Source organism: Salvia hispanica, chromosome 3 (genome assembly GCF_029641045.1).
Source record: "Salvia hispanica isolate PSC_SH4W2 chromosome 3, Shi_PSC_v1, whole genome shotgun sequence".
Classification (NCBI taxonomy): Eukaryota; Viridiplantae; Streptophyta; class Magnoliopsida; order Lamiales; family Lamiaceae; genus Salvia; species Salvia hispanica.
Genome location: NC_142694.1, coordinates 25020204 through 25043334, shown reverse-complemented (window position 1 = coordinate 25043334; position 23131 = coordinate 25020204). Strand labels below are relative to the sequence as shown.

Here is a 23131-nt window from a genome sequence, read left to right as displayed (position 1 = left end):
TTAATATTAATATCGTTTTATTTTATATTATTTGCAGCAATGGATGATTTTAAAGAAATAATTAGATATCAAAAATCTATCTTACTAATTGAATGATTTCTCAAATATCTAAATCTTAGAAGTCTCCATAATTAATTACTCCTACTAATATTCCTAATAAAAGAATTTTGGGGATCGTAAAATTATTAATATTAATATCGTTTTATTTTATATTATTTGCAGCAATGGATGATTTTAAAGAAATAATTAGATATCAAAAATCTATCTTACTAATTGAATGATTTCTCAAATATCTAAATCTTAGAAGTCTCCATAATTAATTACTCCTACTAATATTCCTAATAAAAGAATTTTGGGGATCGTAAAATTATTAATATTAATATCGTTTTATTTTATATTATTTGCAGCAATGGATGATTTTAAAGAAATAATTAGATATCAAAAATCTATCTTACTAATTGAATGATTTCTCAAATATCTAAATCTTAGAAGTCTCCATAATTAATTACTCCTACTAATATTCCTAATAAAAGAATTTTGTGTCATCTTTAGAATTAAATATTATCTCGTTCGATCATATTCAAAATTTCTGATGCTGCCACTGTCCATTGTGGATCCAAGTTTGGACCATGTGTGCAGACAGTGACACGGTCTGCGGCCCATTGAACCAGCCATGAGCGGATCCAAGTGTATTGGGAGAAGGACTTAAGTCCTCAATGATTTTTTTTCTATTAATTGTTTTAAAAATTTATTCAAATTTAATATAAATTATAGTATAAAAATTCCTACAAATTATTTAAATTAATCAAATATAAACTTTAAAACAAAATTTAGAAATCTCAGTTACGATCGATATATTTTTCTGTTGTTCGCCAAGCAAATAAACCTCGAGTCTCTTATGAATTGAGACTAGAAATGTGACTTGGTTTATGAAAGGCAGAATATTATTTGGATTACACGTGTAAATCACGATTAGACTTATTTAACACCTCGTATAATATCTTCAATATTTAAAGAAGATAAATAAAGAGAAAGAAAAGAAAAGTGATGCCAACAACTTTTTCCCTTAACCTCTTTCGGTGTAAAGTCATGCTACTTTGTATTACTTTAAAATATTAGTAGTAAGCAAGTAGTTTAAATATATTTCCTAAATTTTAATTGGGCTACTCAAATTTAAACATTCAAAATTGATAATGATTAGTTACAAGTCTCCTCTGAGGGAGACGTATTTAATTATATATTCACTTATTTTAATTTGTGCCGGTGGATGATAATAAATTATGGACAATTTTAGATTTTGGTTTGTCCCTATGTGATGTGTATATATCTTCAATAAAACTTTCTTTTGTAACACATACTTACTCTTTTCTTAATTTCCACACATTTGGGATAAAATATGAAGATCAAACTAGTAAGAGAACTAAAGACTTAACTGCCTAAAAACATCTAAAACATCTCTAAAAACCCCATGTGGCGCTGTGAAGTATTCTAATCACTACTTGATTGTGGGTAGATTTGAGACCTTTATTTCTTGTTGAATCATAGAGTATGGAGGATAAGCAGGATTTAATTTATACATTTTTTGGGCTTTTATTTATGATCTCTTATTTGGGTTGATAGATTGGCCCAATTAATAGTTGAAAACAAAAAAGTACTCTAATTTTATACTAATATTTAATATTTAATTTAAATTTTTATTTCATACTTTCATTAGCTATTTCGGTTAAATGAGTAGTTATATATGGATAACTGATTTTTTAAAAAATTACCTAAACTTGAACAGAATATCTAAATTTTTACATATATATTTTACTTATCCCTTGCTGAGATATTAGTTACATGGCATTTCATACGGTGATGGAATGAGAATTAATTTTATTAATTTCAAAATATTATTATATTGGAGTATTAATTATATGACGAGAATTTGGAATTTGTTTCTAGCTAAAACTTTAATCACATGCCTAACTAATATCAAGAAATTATAAATTTTTTTGGAAATTTGTCAAATATAAGTTTGGTTTAATTTTATTTTGTAGTTTTAAAATATCCTTGGTCAAGAGAAACTGTGAAATATCTTCTTAAATACTCTCTCTGTCCCATTAGATATGAAACGTTTTCCTTTTTGGATTGTCCCTGTTAGATTTTTTGGATGGACTCTTATTTGGGCTGTGTTATTTGTTAAGCCCGGATGGTATTAATTGGGCTAAGCCCAATAACTTACCTCCTCACACCAGATGCTGCCACGTGCCCCTCTTACTTGTTGATGCCTTCCAGCTGTTGGATGTTGGGTTGTGTGTGTTAAGTGAGAATGGGTGTGGTAAGCCGTTCTCATTTTATTCATCTTCACTCTATCTCTCTCTACTCTTCGACTCAGAGCTTTTCTCTCTTCTCTCCCTTCTTCTCCGATGATCTTCCGGCCATCTCTTGGTGATCTTTCATGGTTCTTTGAGTGGTAGATCTTTTGTGAGTGCTGGTGTGAAGCAATCTCAACGATTGCTTGTTACTGGAGTGGAACTAGGGTTTGTGAGAACTAGAAGGCCGTGTGTGGAAATTTGTTCGGTGGAACTGGATCTGGTGTGAGGGGTTTCATTAGTGGAGGCTTTGGTGGTCTGAGGGTTAACTCTATCCAATCCATTGGTGCTCCCTTGCATCTAGTTCTGGAAGAATAGATCAGTGTTGTTGTGGCGGGTTCTGAGCCAAGATTCTTCGATCTCTTGTTTTACTCTCTGTTCTTAGTTGAGTTCTAGTGTTCAGATCCGAGAGGATCTTTCTTAGTGTTACTAACTTGGTTCTTGAGTGTGCAGGTGCAAGCGAGTACCAGTGGAGCTAGGTTGACAGCTTCAAGACCTAGTAATAGTTAGAACTAGATTCGTTGTAATCTTAGTTTATATTACTTGTGTAAATCAGCCGCGTGGGTGAGAGTTTGGCTGAGCTCTCTTGTACAAGAACAAAGAGGTCTCGGTAATTAGTGAATCTAGACTAATCTGATCCCTACAGTGGTATCAGAGCCACGGGGGGATTAGTCTAGCATGCCGATCGCTTAAGGAGGTGGGCAAGTGGAATCCTCCTTCGAGAGGGGATTCACTCTGGTAAATTGGCTTTATCCTTCTTGTTTATGTTTTCTGTTTAGTGCCAAATATAGGCTTGAGCTTTTGTTTCTGGTAGACAGTCTCTGACAAGGACTTAGGACTTCCGTGCTTCCTTTCTCTGTCTTTTCTCTGTGTTGCTTCCGCTGGTTCTTGTGCTCTGTGATCTGTGATCTCAAGTTACTTGACCACCAAGCATCTTGCACTGCCTAAGTGACCCCCTGCGCCCTCCAGTAATGAGTGATTGCGAGCTGCGATAGTCTTGGCCAGTCTTACTCGTGACAGTCAAGGATTTGAGTCCCTTTCTATTGTGTGAAAGCTCTTGGTCTGTTCTTGTATTGCTGGTGTATGTCTCTGTGCTTTCTGGTGTGTAAGGTTGTGTGTTTCTGTCTTGCTTCCTGTGTTCTTGCAATTTTTTCTTGCAAAAATAGCTCAACCTGTTGGTTTGATCCCTACAGTCCCACTAAAAATGAAACGTTACCTAAAATGGAAACAACACCCTCTCTACTTTTCCCTCTCTCATACTTTACTCTCTCTTCATTAACTCACAAAACAACACTGCATAAAATCCCGTGCCAATAATCAAATGTTTCATATTTATTGGGACGGAGGGAGTATATCACAATAACACTATGACTATTTACGACCAATTAAGTTAATAAGTTATGGAGTAGTACTATTATAAATTTCATCGAATAACTGAAAATGGTACTCCTTTTGTATTCGAGCAAAGGTTCGGGAAAGAGATATTAGTAACTCCTCCAAGCACTGCCCTCTTTAACGATGGTGCGGTCTCTGGGGCGTGTGCTTCAATATATCGTGTTTGTCAACACTCCGCAAGCATGTAACTGCTTTATACAGCATTGCACTTGTTTACGCCACTGGATATTCTCTGAGACAAGTACGTTTATTCAACTTACATTTAACCTTGATGTTATTGGTTCTAAATTTTCAATGTAACATTTTCTTTGTCCTTTGTCATTGTCTTAATTTGTTCTCTTTCAAATTTGAATTGAACGATCGATCTTGCAGGTTATGGAGCTGGGAATGATAGTGCACTCAGTGGTCATCGTCTCATCGAGAGAGCTCCTAGCTAGCTCATTATTAGCTAAATAGAAAATTTACTGATTAAGCTAGCCTTTTCAAGGCATGTAAATGACACAAATTAATGAATTGATAAAATGCAAATGAATTTTATACTATACACTTTAGATTTTATGTTTTGAATACAGCGTGCTTATATTATTATAAATAAAAATAAATTCGTTGAAAGTAATAACCAATCTCTATAATGATGCAAATAAAATTTAATGCAATTTGATGTATACTGATATGCGTGTAACCCACATGAAAACTATATATAAAATGATAACAAAAAAAATAGTTTTACTTTTAGATATTGTAATCCAATTATTCAAGCACATGTCACACTAATCATTAAATTGTTTAAAAATAGAAAATTGTTCTTGAAATCCTTCGATGTACTTTGCTAGTATTATTCTTGAAATAGCAAATAATTCGTAAGGATAGAAATTGTTTCAGCAAATGCAAATTCTCTTAAATTCCATCAAATGTCGTTTCCTTTTATGTACTTATATATATTTTGGCAATACAAAGTCAGTCAACAAGATGATAATAATTATAGCAAAATTTCATGACGACGATTATAAATAGACAAGCTTAACGTCTCAAGAAACATAAGTAATATTTCAATATAACATTGTGATATTAGTTTGATGATGGCTTTTGGTGGAACGATGTTGTATAGTTTAGTAGCTATTTCAGTAATTTTTGGTGTTGCAAATGCCAATAGTGGATGGGAGTCCGCCCGTGCAACCTTCTACGGCCCATCCGATGCCATTGATGGAATGGGTATTTTAGTAAATTTATGTTTAAATTATAAAAAACTTATAAAGTTTAAATTATAAAAAACTTATAAAGTTTGGTCAAAATCTGGTTTATTTTGCAGTTTTGAAAACTTAGTCAAAAACATCGTGATTGAATGACTAAAAATGATTCTGTTATGGTACATAGGTGCGGCATGTGGATACACGAACGTAATCGAGCATGGGTACAACGAGGAGACGACGGCTCTAAGCGCCGCCCTCTTCAACGGCGGGGCGGCCTGCGGGGCGTGCTTCCAAATCATGTGCGTGAACGCCCCGCAGGCCTGCAAGAGTGGCACGATCCGCGTGACCGCCACCAACTTCTGCCCTCCGGACTACACCAAGGACCATGACATATGGTTCAATCCTCCTCAGAAGCATTTCGACCTAGCCCGGCCGATGTACCTCAAGATCGCGGAGTACAAGGCCGGGGTCGTCCCGGTCTTGTACCGCCGCGTCAAGTGCTGGAAAAAGGGCGGGGTCAAGTTTGTGATGGGTGGGAACAACTACTGGACGATCGTCCTCGTGTACAACGTCGGGGGCGTTGGGGATGTCACGTCCGTGAGGGTCCGATGCTCCGGCTCATCTGACTGGGTTCCGATGAACCGGAACTGGGGCCAAAACTGGGAGGTCACTGAGAGCCTACTCGGAAAGTGGCTCTCTTTTGAGGTGACCGCTAGTGATGGCTCAGTCATTCAAGAGACTGATGTGGTTCCATCCAATTGGCAATTTGGGATGAGTTTTGAGGGCAAACATAATTTTGATTAGTTAAGTATGGGATCAATTTTCATATTTGAGGTATCAATATCATTTATGTAAGCTAAGTAAAATAAATATTGTACTTGGTGAATAACAATAAGGCTTTATTATCTTTATAGTAATAACTCCTCACTGCACTCGTGATCCATTGCGTAAATCAAGTGTGTCTGATTAAGGGCTTGTTTGGTTATTTTCACAATTTTCGAGGTTTAATATTTCGTTGTTGAATTAATCCTATACTGCATCCATTTTAATTGTTCTGAGTAAGTGGTTGAGTAACGATTGTATTCAATCCTTGCATCATCATGGATGCCATATTTGTATTGATGAAGAATGTATCACTCGTGGGTAATAAATACTCCTTAAATCATGGTAATAGGCCAACAATGTATTTATGGGAGACGACAAGGATTAGGGCTGGAAAGAGACACGGGTAAATAAAAATTGACAGGGGCTATATATGTCAACTTTAATTGTTCAAAGTAAGTGGTTGAGAAACTTTGCTTTTAGTCCTCGTATCGATGAAGACTGTATCGCTTGTGGATAATAAATACGATACCTATTGGCTTGTGTCAGTCCCGAAAGTGAGGAGATCGATGATGACTATCAGTACAGTCATTGGTTGCACGAGGGAAAGGCAATTGCCCTCTATTCTGCTTCTTCAAATCAAGAGAACGCGCCAACAATGTACTTATGGAAGGCGAAATGATTTAGTTTTTAACGGGGACTATATATGTCATTTCGTCTAGCATTTCCAAATAATTCCATTAATGAATAATGATGATATATCAAACAATGCAAAATTCCTTTTGAAGCTCCTAGTTTTGTAGCCAAACACCCGACATTAATTTCCATATATATACTCCCTCCGTCCCACTTAAAATGAAACATTTGGGAATTGGCACGGGATTTTATGTAGTATTGTTTTGTGAGTTAATAAAAAGAGAGTAAAGTAAGAGAGATGAAAAAGTAGAGAGAAAGTTGTTTTCATTTTAGGAAACGTATCATTTTTAATGGGACAGTCAAAAAAGAAAAACGTTTCATTTTAAATGGGACAGAGGGAGTATAGTTTTAAGAAAATCATACTAGTAGTTTCATGTAATTCACATGCGAACTTACCAAACTAGCCCTAATATCTTGGCTTAGACCCCAATCCATATTGGCTTTCTTTTGGCACTGGCTTTACTGACTCATATTAAACTAAAATGACTTTATAGAACAAAGGATAAATCAGTAACTTGGGCATTGAGCTAAAATGTTAAAAGAAACATGTGCATGATAGGATAAAGGGATTAGACAAGATATAAATCAAAATCACGAGATTTAATTTTGAGGGGAACTTTATTTCTACTGCGTATAATAAGCAATGTGCATTCAGTTTCGTAAACAACATTTATAAAACCCAATCCTAACTATAAAATTAAAATAATTTGAAAGAAAATCATCTGTGTATAGTGTAGTACAACTACAGTATAAAATAGGACTCCCATACATATTTAAAACTTAATTATATCCATTGTTTTTGTATATAGCAAATAATTTTAAAAAAATAGAAATTATTTCATTTCCATTTAATCGAGAAAAGGAAACCTATTTGATTTTGTTTTCTCAATATTTAAATTTCACATCACTAACTTCAACGAATGCAAAACCCAATTTGTTAAATTCCATTAAATGTCAATATCCAAATCTTCCCTAATATTGACACACCCATATATTATAGTTTCCTTTTCATATACTTCCTCCGTCCACGAAAATTTGTCCCAGTTTTCCATTTCCGTCCGTCCCCCAAAATTTGTCCCATTTCACTTTTACCATTTTTGGTAGTGGACCCCATATTCCACTAACTCATTCCTACTCACATTTTATTATAAAACTAATACTTTAAAAGTAGGACCCACAATCCACTAACCTTTTCAACTCACTTTCCATTACATTTCTTAAAACCCGTGCCCGGTCAAACCGGGACGAATTTTCATGGACGGAGGGAGTAGTATATATTTTGGCAATACAAAGTCAGTTAACACGATAAATATCTATAGCAACCTTTCATGGCGACGATTACAAAATACAAATAGACATCGGAAAGATGTTAGAGGGCAAGAATAATTTTAATTAGTTAAGTGTAGAAAATCTTAGTATCATTTAAGTTAAAAAAGCAGTGTACTAATGTAAAAGTTTTTATAGGGTTTGTTATTATCTTCACTGAACTTTGTAAATTATAGTAACAAACAACTCCTCACTACACTAGAAAAATTGGTGTATACTATACTGAGACAAGCAATTAATATTGTATTACAGCAGATGAGATAATTATTGATGGACTACCAAAAATGGCAAATTGGGACAATTAATGACGGATGGGGCTGTAGTAGAATTCTCTAGAAGAATAATTTTCATCAGTTAAATTTTATAAAAAAATTTGAAAATTTAAAAGTGGTTTGGGACAATTAATGGCAGATAGGGTTTGTTATAATTGTCAACACAAAACTTTGTTCATTACAGTAAATTGAAGCAAAGAATTTATATTGTAGATTTTTGTCAAACACTAAACTATGGTTTAAAATTGCTGGGCTCTTCTGATCCTTGCGACCACCCACTCTTCTCTACTTGAATCCTGAACACAAATTTAAGAAGAAAATTAATAAAATAAATTATAAATTAAATGAAAAATATTAGTAATAAAGTACCTCATGATTGTTTGGCAGAGGCAAACGGTAGAGCTCCATTCTCCAATTTGTTCCTTCCGATCTGGGAGAGAAAAAGGTAGAACGGATCTTGAAGGCGATAACGTTTCTGTTCTCGTCCAAGATTTCCTCTTCTCTTCCTAGAGTTCTCCATGATCCAACATTTCCTTCTCCGACAAGTTTCGTGTTGTCGATTCTTCCATGGAAATATTCATCTCCAAGGATTAAAAAGTATTCCCCAAATAGGGGCACCGTGCCATGAACTGCGAAGAAATTAAACTGATTAGAGGTATATATGATTCTGAATATGATAAATGAATGATTGAATCGAAATCCGTACCAAGATTCCTAGGATGGTTCTCGTAGAAGTGATGAGCATCAATCTCCTCCATGACTCTAGCCGGGAGAGGTTCACGGTCCACTATTTTTGAGAGATAGAACTGGATCAGCTCTACCTCGGTTGGATCGAATCGCCAACCTGTCGGCTCCTCCACAACTGAACTCCCTCTCCAAAAATTTGCCATCTTTCGTCAGTTTATAAGTGAGACTGAGATATATGAAATTTTCGATATTCATCCATTATTTATAGAGGGCCATTGGCATGTGGTTATTAATACTGGTCCGTTGGGATAATGTAGGATGATTTATGAATTATGTAGGAGTCTTGTGTGAAGATTTTTTATTTTGATTTGTAAAAGAGATTTATTTGGAATTTTTACAAATACACGGCCTGATTTTTGGTTTGATTTTCATAGATATCTGACTAAGAGCTTGTTTGGTTAGTTGTAGAATGGAAGAAACTGTGTTTTTTCTTATATGAGGGTTTAGTATTCCACCGAATTAATCCTATTCTACATCCATTTTAATTTTTGAGTAATTGGTTGAGTTACGGTCGTATTCAATCCTCGCATCGCCATGGATGCCGTGTTTGTATCAATGAAAATTGTATCGCTAGCGGGTTATTAATACCTTACATGTTGGCCGGAGCATTCCTGAGACTGAGGATATCGATGATGACTATAGGGACACTCACCGACTGAACGTGCGGGGAAGGGAGCTACCAACCCTCTATTATGCTTCTTTAAATAGCGGGAACGAGGCGACAAAGATTAGGGTTGGAAGGGTACAATGGGAAAATAAAAACTGATAAGGGCTATATATGTCAATTTTTATTGTTTAGAGTAAGTGTGCGAGTAGCGATCGTATTCAATCATCACATCACCATGGATGCCATATATGTGTAAGTGAAGAATGTATCGCCTTGTGGGCAAGAAATACGATAAATGTTCGTAGATGACTACAAGGACACTCAGCAGCTGCATGCGGGGAAAAGAAGACATCGATCCTCTAAATGACGGAAATGAGCCAACAATGTATTTATGGGAGGCGATAAAGATTAGGGTTGGAAGCGACACATGGGTAAATGAAATTTGGCTGGGGCTATATACATCAATTTTAATTGTTTAGAGTAAGTAGTTAAGTAACAACCGTATTAAATCCTCGCATCACAATGGATGCCACATTTGTATCCACGAAAATTGTATCACATGTGGTAATAAATACGATACATGTTGGTCAGCGACAGTCCCGTAAGTGAGGAGATAGATGATGGGTATATGTACACTCACTGATTGCATGCGAGAAAGGGAGCTATCGGTCCTCTACTCTGCTCATTCAAATTGCGAGAATGAGCCAATAGTGTATTCATGGGTGACGACAAAGATTAGGTAAATAAAATTTGACAGGGGTTATATATGTCATTTTGTCTAGCATATCCAATTGATGCCATGATGTATAAAAGAGAACAAAATTCCATTTCAAGCTTCTTGTTTTGTAAACAAACACCCAACAATACTTTCCATAGCCCTAAGGAAAACATAGTAATGTGAGTATCATGTAATTCACAAACCACCAAACCAAACTAGCCTTAACTAAACTAAAATGAATTTATATAGTGAACAAAGGATGCATCGGTAACTTTGGCATTGGGGTAAAATATTAAAAGAAACCCATGTGCATGGTAGGTTAAAGAGATAAGAACTTTAATTTCAATTTCCTATAATAAGCCATGAATAGGTAGAATTAATATGCATTCAATTTGTAAAGAGCATTTATGAAACCCCATCCCAACTTAACTTTTCAGAGCGAAAGACAAAATAAATTGGTCTTTATTAGTTGTATTCACATTTTCACACTTTTCATTCTCACCCTTCGGTTGAGATCTTCGCGCCGCGTCCCATGTTCCTCTTTACTATGAAGGCGGGCTTGGAAATTGAGAACTACCCTACATCTCAATTAGTATATTATATCTATCCACGAAAAATAGTCATATTTTCCATTTTGATATGTCCACTAAAGTTAGTCTCTATATATTTATGATAAAATTCATTCTCTTATAACATGGGTCCTATTTGCTATTAATAACACTTCAAGTAACTTTTTATTTTTATTTTTTTTATATTGAATATTGGCCCTTAAAGTTGTTTTGAGATAGTCAACAGCATCCCACAGTAAGAATATTTTAGTTGGAAAATAAACTGTAAAATAAACTGTAAAAGTAGATTTTTGGTGTGTTGCTAATGATTTATTTAATCTTTGGAAAAGAATAGTTATCTCTTCCTACTTTATTCCATCTTTAAACAGGTGAGACTCATTCTCTATTATCATTTTTTATCTTTTTATAATATCTTTCTCTTACTTTAATACTTGTGGATTGACACCCGTGCCGTTTTAGAATTTCTATTTTAAAAGATTGAGGGAGTACATAAATTTAATCGAATAACTGAAAATGGTACTCATTTTGTACGTAGGTGGAACATATGGATATCGCAGTTTCTGGAGCTGGGATTGTTTGATTATTGATATTTGATGGTGCAGTGATGCACAACCACTGGTCATCGAGCCCTAACTCAACCACCAATAACTTTCTTGTATATATAGGTGACGTTCGGTGCAATAACTAATTATCATATGATAATCCATCTACAGTTAAGTTGTGGATAGTTTGGAGGGGGTGACTATGATTAGTATTCGTATAAGTTAAATTGTGATATTAAATCTCATGAACCTAACATAATACATATTTAATCATGAAATATAATCTTGTGAACCGAGCGGGTTCATATATAACAAATATTACCATTTTAGCTAAATAGAAAATTCTATTTAATGTTGGAAATAATGGAAGAAATTTTTTGCTATCCAGAGGAAATTAAGGCAGACTAATTAGAATATACCAAGGATCCAGTTGATTTGTGACACTCTCCTTGTATGATGTAATTAAGCTAGCCTTAATTATCTTGGTTTAGAATCAAAACACCATAAACTAGATCCACATAGCTTTCTTTAGGCACTGGCTATACTGACTCTTACACAACTAAAATGACTTTATAGAACAAAGATAAATCATTGAGGTAAAATATTAAAAGAACCATATGCGCATGATAGGATGAAGAGATAAGACAAGATATAACTGAAAATTACTTGATTTAATTTTGAGGGGAATATCAATTTCAATTTCATATGATAAGCAAAGAAAAGGTAGAATTTCAATTTCAATTTCAATTTCAATTTCTCTAACAACATTTATAAAACTCAATCCCAACTCAACTTTTTCGAGTGAAAGACAAAATAAACAGGTTTTCATTAGGTGTATTCATAGTTTCACAATCTTCACTCCCGCCTTTTGGCTGAGGTCTTCGGAACGCGTCCAATTTTCCTCTTTAGTCTTCAAGCCGTTTTACGTCACTTTGCGTTTGATTTCATTAAGAACGTGAGCTTGGAAATTGAGTGTCTACATGACATCTCTATTATACTACCTACATCTACGAAAAATAGTCATATTCGCTATTTTGGTATGTCCACCAAAATTAATATACTTTGATCTATTATAAAATTTTCTTTAATAAAATGTGTCTCGTTTTCAATTCTCAGTTAGGCTAAAAAATCTCAATTGATCACAAACCCCGTTACGAGAGAGTATTAGATATTGTATGTCATTTGTTATTTAATTTACTTAATTAATAGTAATAATTTCTAAATTATTTTATGCAAAGTACTACTCCTAATCTATCAAAATTAAAGTATTTTGAAATAAAAATTATAAACAATATACTCAGTGAAAGTAAAACCCTTTATTGTAGGGATAGGGTTTGTTATTATCTTCATGAAACTTTTTTCAAGTACACTAGAAACATTGCTGTATACTATATTGGAACAAGGAATTAATATTGTATTGAAGTAAATGAGATAAAAAAATGTAAAATTGAGATGATTAAAGATGGACGGAAGGAGTAGTAGAATTCTCTAGAACTGTGTAGTAGAATATCCATGTATTCCAGAGTAATTTTTATTAGTTAAATTTAATGAATTAATTGAATTTTAGAGGTGGTTCGGAGAATCTTATTTATGTAAAAATCAAGAAATCAAAATAAACAGTGTAATCGGTGAAAATGAAAAATCCTCTTTATTGTATGGATAGGGTTGGTTATTACTTTGTTCATTACAGTAGAAACAAATGCTCACTACACTCTAAACATTGGTGTATACTATATTGAAACAAAGAATTGATATTGTATATTATTGTCAACCCTTTAAAATTGTTGTGCTCCTCGGATCCTTGCTATCACCCATTTTTCTCCACTGGAATCCTGAATACAAATTTAAGAAGAAAATTTTAAAAATATAATTATGAATTAAATGAAAAATGTTAATAATAATATGGTACCTCATTATTGTTGGGCAGAGGCAAACGGTAGAGCTTCATTCTCCAATTTGTTTTCTTGGATTTGGATGATAAAAATGTAGAATGGATTTTGAAGCCGATTACGTTTCCATTGTCATCGACTACTTCTTCTTCTTTTCCTAAAGAACTCCAGGATCCGACATTGCCTTCACCGACAAGTTTCACCTTGTCGATTCTTCCATGGAAATATTCATCTCCATGAACTAAGAAATATTGTCTTGAAAGATTCTCTGAGCCATCAACTGCAAAGAATTCAAAATGATTAGAGATATATATATGATTCTGAATATGATAAATGAATGAATTAATCGAAATCCGTACCTAGATTCTTGGGATGATGCTGGTAGAAGTGTTGAGCATCGATCTCCTTCATTACCTTAACGGGGAGAGGTTCGGAGGCCACTATTTTAGACAGATAGAACTGGATCAGTTCATCTTCCGTTGGATCGAATTGCAAACCGGGCGCCATCCTGAGGTCTTCCTCCACAACGGAACTCTCTCTCCAAACGATGGCCATTTTAATTCAGTTTATAAGTGAGAATGTGAGATATATGAAATGTATAAAATCCAGCCACTATTTATAGAGGCCAATGCCGTGTATTGGTTATTAATACTATGGATTGTCAACCGATGGGATTTTATTACTACTCAAATCCTATTTACTATTTTAAATTTCGTATATTCATAATAAATTTACAAATAGGATCCTGTCATGTGTTAGATGCCTTGTGTTAAGATTTTTGATTTTGATTTGAAAATATGTATTTCTGGAATTTTTACAGATGCACGACATATTTTCGGTATAGACTTCACTAAAACAAGTGTCTGATTAAGGGTTTGTATGGTTAGTTGCAGAATGCAGGAAATCGCGCCTTTTCTCGTCTGCATAATTTTCAATTTTCAGGGTTTAATATTCCGTCGTTGAATTAATCCTATTTTAAGTAAAGATCTTATTGAATCCACGCATCACCAGGATGCCATATTTGTATCGATAAAAATTGTACTTATCACTTGTGGGTAATAAATATGATACATGTTGGTTGGCGATAGTCCCGGAAGTGAGGAGATTGATTATGGATATATGGGCACTCACTAGTTGCATACAGGAAAGGGAGATACCGGTCTTCTATTATGCTCATTCAAATCGCAAGAATGAACGAACAGTGTATTTATAGAAGGCGACAAAAATTAGGGTTGGAAGTCGGCACATAGGTAATTGTTTGACGAGGGCTATATATGTCATTTTGTCTAGCCCTAACTAAATTAAAATGACTTTTTGTGCTAAGGGATCAAAATCTATCATCTGAACCGTTAGAAAATATCAACAGATTATAAAATAATAGCAACATAAATTATCAACACAGTGTCAACGGTTGATGTTGTGTTGACATCGTGTTGACATTGTATTGACATTGTGTTGATACTGTATTGACATCAAAATCTTAAAATATTACACTGTGTTGATACTATGTTGAGGAGTTTGGAGTTTGTACAAAATCTGGAGTTTTGCATTTTATCACTATCCTTTGTGCTAATAATTAATATAACAAAGAATAAATTAGTTAACTTTTGCATTGAGGTAAAATATTAAAAGGAATATGTGCATGGTAGGTTAAAGGGATATAACAATAGATAACACAAAATCAATAATTAATTAAAAAGCAAAGAATAGGTAGAATTAATATGCATTCAATTTTGTAAAATAATAGTATCTATAAAACCCAATCCGGCAATCCCAACTTAACTTTGTGGAGTGAAAAACCAAATAAATAGGTTTTCATTACATCCTCTTTTCCTCTGAATCGTCACACCGCGTTTGATTTAACTGTGAAGGCTAGCTTGGAAATTGGGTGTCTACACTCTACACTACATCTATCCATAAAAAATAGTGATATTTTCCATTTAGTGTGTCTACAAAAATTAGTCTCTATAAATTTATGTTACATTTCCTTTTCAACACTGGTCTTATGTTCTATTAATAACATTTCAATAATTTTTTATCTCAATCATTTTTTATTAGTTTTGGAAGATTTTGGATATATAAAAGGTCATTTGTGTTGAATATTCCCCACCATTTCAATTGTTATGTGAAAGTCAACTCCATATTAAAAATAGTTTAGGTGGACAATAATCTATAACAGTAGATTTTTGGTTTGTTGCTAATGCTTTATTTAATCATTGAAAAAGAATAGTTAATGCATAATTTTACCGAATGATAATTAATGCATAATTTTACCAACCACCTCAATCCTCAAATGTAAGAACACCAAGCATGTAAATATTCAAATTCATGATTTGTGCATTGTTTAATTGGGTCATTATTTGATGTTTCATCTTTTAATTTTACATGATCTAATAATCTAGGGCATTATTATGTGGAGAGAAGTCCAGACATGTAAAGTGAGAAAAAAGAATTCGGGCATTAAAGTTTTGGGCCTTTTGAATATTCATATTAATGCTGAATAATCGTTTGTGCAAACTATGTGAAAACAATTATTTTACTTGGGTCATTATTGATTCATTGATTGCGCTTTAGTGTATATTAAACCAATGAAAGCTAAGCAATAAACTCATTCTGTGACAAGGGTATATATATACATATAATGTTACAAAGTACTACCAGTATAATATTTTGTTTTTAGATTTTATGATTTTTGGTTTTTAAGAATATTTTATATATTTATGAATTTCTCATTTCTGATTTTTGATTATTTGATTTTCGAATTTCTTTTAGTAGAATTTGGATTTTCAGATCAGATCGCAAAAATAAAAACTGAAATTTGGGTATCGGCTCAAATAGCAATGAGATGTCCACTTAACTTTTAAAGGTGAATTCTCTTTTAAATGGAACTGTTCACTGAATATTTATAAATTAAAAAAAGTATGACTAAATTTTCCCTAAAACATCTATGGCTATCGAATCCTTCACCTAATGGTGTAAAGAAATCATATCATGTTACAGAAAATGTCAATGCTACTTCCGTTTCATAAAAATGAAAATTTTAGAAATATCATGAGTTTTAATTTAAAATTGGTAAAATAAGAGGGAAATAAAAACTCAGTACCAACATAACTTTTTGGAGCGAAAGACAAAATAAACAGGTCTCCGTTAGTTGTATTCACAATGTTACAATCTTCATTCTTGCCTTTCGGTCGAGGTCTTCGTGCCGCATCCCTTTTTCCTCTTTGGGCTATTATAGTATTTCTGTCTACAACATGTAGTCATGTTTTAACTCTTTCTCCAAACAATGGCCATCTTTATTCAGTTTATAGTGAGATACATGAAATGTTCGAAATTCAGCCACTATTTATGGAGGTCAATGCCGTGTGGTTATTACTATGAGTTGTTAACCGTTGGGATAATTCGGGATGTTTATATGATATGTGAGTGTATCATTAATTACTACTCCTTACTAAGTGGTTGAGTAACGATCGTACATGGATTCCATATTTGTATCAATAAAGAATGTACCGCTTGTGGGTAGTGAATACAATACTTGTTTTTTGCTGGTGGCCGTCCTGAAAGTGACGAGATTGACTATGACTATTGCGACACTCATCGACTGAACGTGCGGGAAGGGGAGCTAGCAGACCTCTATTGCGCTCCTTCAAACAATTAATCAATAAGGGGACACGTGAATCAATAAAATTGGAGGGGGCTATATTACTAGTATGTAATTTTGGACTAGCATATCTAACGGATACCATGATATGTCAAACAATGCAAAATCCGTCTGAAACTAGTTTTTTAACCAAACACCCAAAATCCTTGATTGATTTCATTAATAAGTGTGTGTGCAGTGTGTGTGTGTATGTGCAGTTTGTGAGTGTGTGTGCTGTCTGTGTTTAGTGTGTGTGTATATGTGTGTGTGTGCGCACGCAAAGTGTGATAAATGTGTGTGTGCAGTGTGTGTGCATGCAGAGTGTGTGTGCAGTGTTTGAATTTTTTTTTTCAATTATTACAAATTCTAATATTTTAGTTTTACTATAAAATTTAAAAATTAAAAAATTGAGATGATATTGGATTCAAATATATTACTCATATGGTATAATACGTTTTATAATTTTGTTAAATCTGAAATAAACAGAAAAGAGAATGGAATAGAATGATCCTTATTTGGCTAAATAGAAGGAACGAATATTTCCATTGAGAATAGAACAGTAATTTTCAAAGGAACGGTGATTCCTAATGAAAAATAGGTAGGAACAAATGGGATTAAATTCAACCGAATTTGGAACCTTTAACATTTTGGCTTGAGGTTTTGTTAGTATGTGCTAGGAGGTGGAAGGTTACGACTCAATACTGCGTGATGTGTGTGCGCTTGGAAGCAGGAAAACCATTTCATTCCTGCATTCCATTCCATAATACCAAGCATGACCATTCATTCATCCAATTTCGACTTTATATAATAGTCAAAAGAATAGATTGAACATTCATCCAATTTTGTAAACAACATCTACAAAATTAAAAGTGAGTCCCAACTTAACATTTTGGAGGGAAAGACAAAATATATTAAACAAGTCTCTTTTAGTTGTATTCACAATCTTGCACTCTTCATTCTCGCTTTTCAGTCGAGGTCTTTGTGCCCCTTTTTCCTCTTTAGTCTATTATACTATTTGTGTCCACAACATGTAGTCATGTTTTTCATTTCTACATGCTCGCAAAATTAGTCTCTATCTATTTATGAAAAATTTCACTCTTTAATAAGGTGGTCCCAAATTCCACTAATAACACTTAAACAACTCTTTATCTCAATCACTTTCTATATTATAAGCACATGTTTGGTAGGATAGATAACGGATGGAATTCTATGAAAGGTCATCTAGCCTACCAAAATATTTGCGTGTAGTCTTGGAAGATTGTGGACATGTTAAAGGTCATCTGTATTGAATTTTGGCCTCCATTTCGGTTATTGTGTGATAGTCATCTGCATCTCAAATTAAGAATATTTTGGTGGAAAATAATATGTAAAAGTAGTTTTTTGGTGTTTAGAAAATTCTTTATTCAGTGGTTGAAAAAGAGTAGTTATCTCCTCCTGCTTTATTCCATCTTTAATATTTCACCGCCCCATAATTAACGCATAAATCTACTTCAAATGTTCGTGATATGTGCATCTATTATTTAATATTTGATGTTTCATCATTTTAATTTTACTTGATCTAACAATCCGGTGTAATATTCAGGGACTAAACACGTAGTTCTAAAAACATACTTAGTTTTTTGGAAATTTTGTAAAGTTGTTTAATTTTTTGTTTTCAATGGAAAAGGAATTTTTCTGCATAAAGTGTAACTGAAAATGGTTCTATTATTATACGCACGTGTATACACGCATGTATTGACAAGGGTATGCGCAGGAGACGACGGCTCTAAGCACGAACCTCTTCAACGACGTCACAACTTGTAGGGTGTGCTTCGACATTGTGTAATCCGCGTTGTTAATACAGTCGCTATAGTTCCATTTTAATTCCAATTTGCCCCATTTGCTACAAGGCTAGATCCGCCCGACCACCCACTCTTCTCTACCCGAACACAAATTTAAAAAGAAAATAAATAAAAAAAAATAAAAAAAATTAAATGAAAAAATGTTAATATAGTACCTCATGATTGTTGAGCACAGGCAAACGGTAGAGCTCCATTCTCCAATTTGTAATATGGAGTTGGGAGAGAAAAAAGGCAGACTTGAAGGCGATAACGTTTCTATTCTTGTCCAAGATTTCCTCTTCTCTTCCAAGAGTTCTCCATGATCCAACATTTCCTTCTCCGACAAGTTTCATGTTTTCGATTCTTCCATGGAAATATTCATCTCCAAGGATTAAACAGTACTCCCCAAATACCCGCATCAAGCCATGAACTGCGAAGAATTTAAAATGATTAGAGAGGTATATATGATTCTGAATATGATAAATGAATGATTGAATCGAAATCCATACCAAGATTCCTGGGAAGGTTCTCGTAGATATGGTGAGCATCAATCTCCTCCATGACTCTAGCCGGGAGGGGTTCACGGCCCACTATTTTTGAGAGATAGAACTGGATCAACTCTACCTCAGTTGGATCGAATTGCCAACCGGCCGGAAGCCTGAGGATATCCTGAGAGTGAGGATATCGATGATGACTATATGGACACTCACCGACTGAATGTGCGGGGAATGGAGCTACCAACCCTCTATTATGCTTCTTTAAAGAGCGAGAATTAGGCGACAAAGATTAGGGTTGGAAGGGGACAATGGGAAAATAAAAACTGATAGGGGCTATATATGTTAAATTTTATTGTTCAGAGTAAGTGTGTGAGTACGATCGTATTCAATCATCGCATCACCATGGATACCATATTTGTGTAAGTGAAGAATGCATCGCCGTGTGGGTAAGAAATACGATACATGATCGTTGACAAATCCTATTTACTATTTTATTACTACTCAAATCCTATATACTACTCAAATCCTATTTACTATTTTAAATTTTGTATATTCATAATAAATTAACAAATAGGATCCTATAATGTGTTAGATGCCTTGTGTTAAGATTTTAGATTTTGATTTGAAAATATGTATTTCTGGAGTTTTTACAAATGCACGACATATTTTCGGTATAGACTTCACTAAAACAAGTGTCTGATTAAGGGTTCGTATGGTTAGTTGCAGAATGCATGAAATCGCGCCTTTTCTCGTCATTCCGTCGTTGAATTAATCCTATTTTAATTGTTTAGAGTAAGTGGTTGAGTAAAGATCTTTATTGACTCCACGCATCACTAGGATGCCATATTTGTATCGATAAAATTTGTACTTATCACTTGTGGGTAAAAAATACGATACATGTTGGTTGGCGATAGTCTCGGAAGTGAGGAGATCGATTATGGATATATGGGCACTCACTAGTTGCATGGGGGAAAGGGAGGTGTGTGTGTGTGTGTGTGTGTGTGCAATTTGTGAGTGTGCATGCTGTCTGTGTTTAGTGTGTGTGTGTATATGTGTGCGCGCACACAAAGTGTGGTAAATGTGTGTGTGCAGTGTGTGCGCATGCAGAGTTTATGTGTGTGCATGTGTGGTGTTTGAATTTTTTTTTTCAATTATTATAAATTCTAATAATTTAGTTCTACTATAAAATTTAAAAATTATAAAATTGAGATGATATTGGATTGAAATATAATACTCATATGATATAATATATTGTATATAATTTTGTTAAAATCTAAAATAAGTAGAAAAAAGAATGGACGGCATATTTCTAGTGTATGTGTGTGCCTTGTGTTAAGATTTTAGATTTTGATTTGAAAATATGTATATCTAGAGTTTTTACAAATGCACGGCATATTTTCGGTATAGACTTCACTAAAACAAGTGTCTGATTAAGGGTTTGTATGGTAAGTTGCAGAATGCATGAAATCGCACTTTTTCTCGTCTGCATAATTTTGAGGATTTAATATTCCGTCGTTGAATTAATCCTAGTTTTAATTGTTTAGAACAAGTGGTTGAGTAAAGATCGTATTCAGTCCACGCATCACCAGGATGCCATATTTGTATCGATAAAAATTGTATCACTTGTGGGTAATAAATACGATATTGGTTGGCGATAGTCCTGGAAGTGGAGGAGATCGATTATGGCTATATGGGCACTGACTGGTTGTATGCGGGAAAGGGAGCTACTGGTCCTCTATTATGCTCATTCAAATTGCAAGAATGAATCAACCGTGTGTTTATGGGAGGCGACAAAAATTAGGGTTGGAAGTCGGCACATAAGTAAATAAAATTTGACGGGGGCTATATATGTCATTTTGTCTAGCCCTAAGTGCTAAGGGATGTGATCAAATGCAAACTCTATATATTGTACAAACTCTAAAAAATGATCTAGACCGTTAGAAAATATCAACGGTTGTGTTGACATTGTCTTGACACTGTGTTGACATCAAAATCTTGAAATATTATACTGTGTTGATACTAAGTTGAGGATTGAAGTTTGTACAATATTTGGAGTTTGCATTTTATCACTATCCTTTGCACTAATATAACAATATAACAAAGGATAAATCAGTTAACTTTTGCATTGAGTCAAAATATTAAAATGAAGAGTGAACTACAAAAATGGTCCCTGGACTATGGGTTTATCTCGCTCATAGTCCCTGGACTTTAAAAATATCGCCAGTAGTCCCTGGACTAAGGGTTTATCTCGAAATTGGTCCTTTTGGCTTTTTTTGGTACGAAAATACCCTTTGATATTATTTTGGGGGTTTGGGCAATTTGGTCTTTTTACATTTTTAACATTTTAAATCTGGTATTATTTCAGTTATGTACTAACTTTGATATTATTTCAAATTTATCATCCTTTTTCCCTTTTGTCATCCTTCACTTTGTTTCTTTATTTCAATATTAGATTTAATTCTATAAAATTAAATTTAATATTTAGATTTTTAAATATCAATAAATTTTTTTAATGAAAACTATTAATTCATGGACACTATAAATATTGATTAAAAACTATTAATTTTTGTTATTCAATATAATATTCAATTGAATTGAAGAAGTACAGGAAAATAATATTAATCATGATGGAAAAATAAGAGTTATTCTATTTAGCCTCCGTTCGGTTGTTATAATTGCTTGTTATTAAATATTATGAAGTTGACTAAAAATTTTATCCTACTAAAAATTTTATATATGAGTATTTTTGTTGAAATTTTCTAGTAAATTTTGATTATTTTCAAATTAATAAACGAAAATTATATTAGTCTTATATTAGATGCATATTTATTTCAGAAAAAATTGTGTTATATAATCTATTTATGATTAAAGCTATTGTATTAAATATTGATTAAAACTAAGGCGTTGTCATACCTTATTGATTACATAGTATTATACACTATCAACTATTGATTATAACTATTAATTTTTGTTATTTAATAATTTTTATAATTAAAAAAAATTATTGAAATTTAAAAATTAAAATTTAAAATTTTGTAAAATTAAATCTAATATTGAAATAAAGAAACAAAGTGAAGGATGACAAAAGGGAAAAAGGATGATAAATTTGAAATAATATCAAAGTTAGTACATAACTGAAATAATATCAGATTTAAAATGTTAAAAGTGTAAAAGGACCAAATTGCCCAAACCCCCAAAATAATATCAAAGGGTATTTTCGTACCAAAAAAAGCCAAAAGGACCAATTTCGAGATAAACCCTTAGTCCAGGGACTACTGACGATATTTTTAAAGTCCAGGGACTATGGGCGAGATAAACCCATAGTCCAAGAACCATTTTTGTAGTTCACTCTAAAATGAATATGTGCTGGTAGGTTAAAGGGATATAACAATAGATAACACAAAATCAATAATTAATTAAAAAGCAAAGAATAGGTAGAATTAATATGCATTCAATTTTGTAAAATAGTATCTATAAAACCCAATCCCAACTTAACTTTGTGGAGTGAAAGACCAAATAAATAGGTTTTCATTAGTTGTATTCACAGCTGCATCTCACCTTTTAGTCGATGTATTCGCGCTACATCCTCTTTTCCTCTTAATCGTCACGCTGCATTTGATTTCACTGTGAAGGCGAGATTAGAAATTGCTGCCTACACTACATCTCAATTATATTATATCTATCCAAAAAAATAGTTATATTTTCCATTTAGTATGTCTACTAAATTAGTCTCTATAAATTTATGTTACATTTCCTTGTCAACACTGGTCTTATATTCTACTACTAACATTTCAATAACTTTTTTATCTCAATCATTTTTTATTAGTTTTGGAAGATTTTGGATATATAAAAGATCATGTGTATTGAATATTGCCCACCATTTCAGTTGTGTGTGATAGTCAACTCCATATTAAAAATATTTGAGGTGGAAAATAATCTGTAACAGTAGATTTTTGATGTGTTGCTAATGCTTTATTCAATCTTTCAAAAAGTATAGTTATCTCCTCGATATGCTTTATTCCTGTTAGAATATACGATTAAATTAGG

The 23131-nt window shown here is 33.3% G+C and overlaps 3 protein-coding genes across 3 annotated transcripts; 1 reads left to right on the top strand and 2 right to left on the bottom strand.

Moving 5' to 3' along the window:
• Nucleotides 1-4823: 4823 nt before the first annotated feature.
• On the top strand, nt 4824-5857 carry LOC125209696 (expansin-A14-like). The gene is made up of 2 exons (XM_048109281.2): nt 4824-4961; nt 5124-5857. The coding sequence occupies exons 1-2, from the start codon at nt 4826-4828 to the stop codon at nt 5741-5743; spliced, it is 756 nt and encodes a 251-aa protein (XP_047965238.2). The 5' UTR covers nt 4824-4825; the 3' UTR covers nt 5744-5857.
• Nucleotides 5858-8294: 2437 nt separating this feature from the next.
• Nucleotides 8295-8945, bottom strand: LOC125209697 (NAC domain-containing protein 20-like). The gene is made up of 3 exons (XM_048109282.2): nt 8762-8945; nt 8425-8684; nt 8295-8351 (listed from the first exon to the last, which is right to left on the bottom strand). The coding sequence occupies exons 1-3, from the start codon at nt 8943-8945 to the stop codon at nt 8295-8297; spliced, it is 501 nt and encodes a 166-aa protein (XP_047965239.1).
• Nucleotides 8946-13013: 4068 nt separating this feature from the next.
• Nucleotides 13014-13682, bottom strand: LOC125209698 (NAC domain-containing protein 83-like). Its single transcript, XM_048109283.1, has 3 exons — nt 13487-13682; nt 13148-13407; nt 13014-13070 (listed from the first exon to the last, which is right to left on the bottom strand). Exons 1-3 carry the CDS (start codon nt 13680-13682, stop codon nt 13014-13016), a joined length of 513 nt encoding a protein of 170 aa, XP_047965240.1.
• Nucleotides 13683-23131: the final 9449 nt, after the last annotated feature.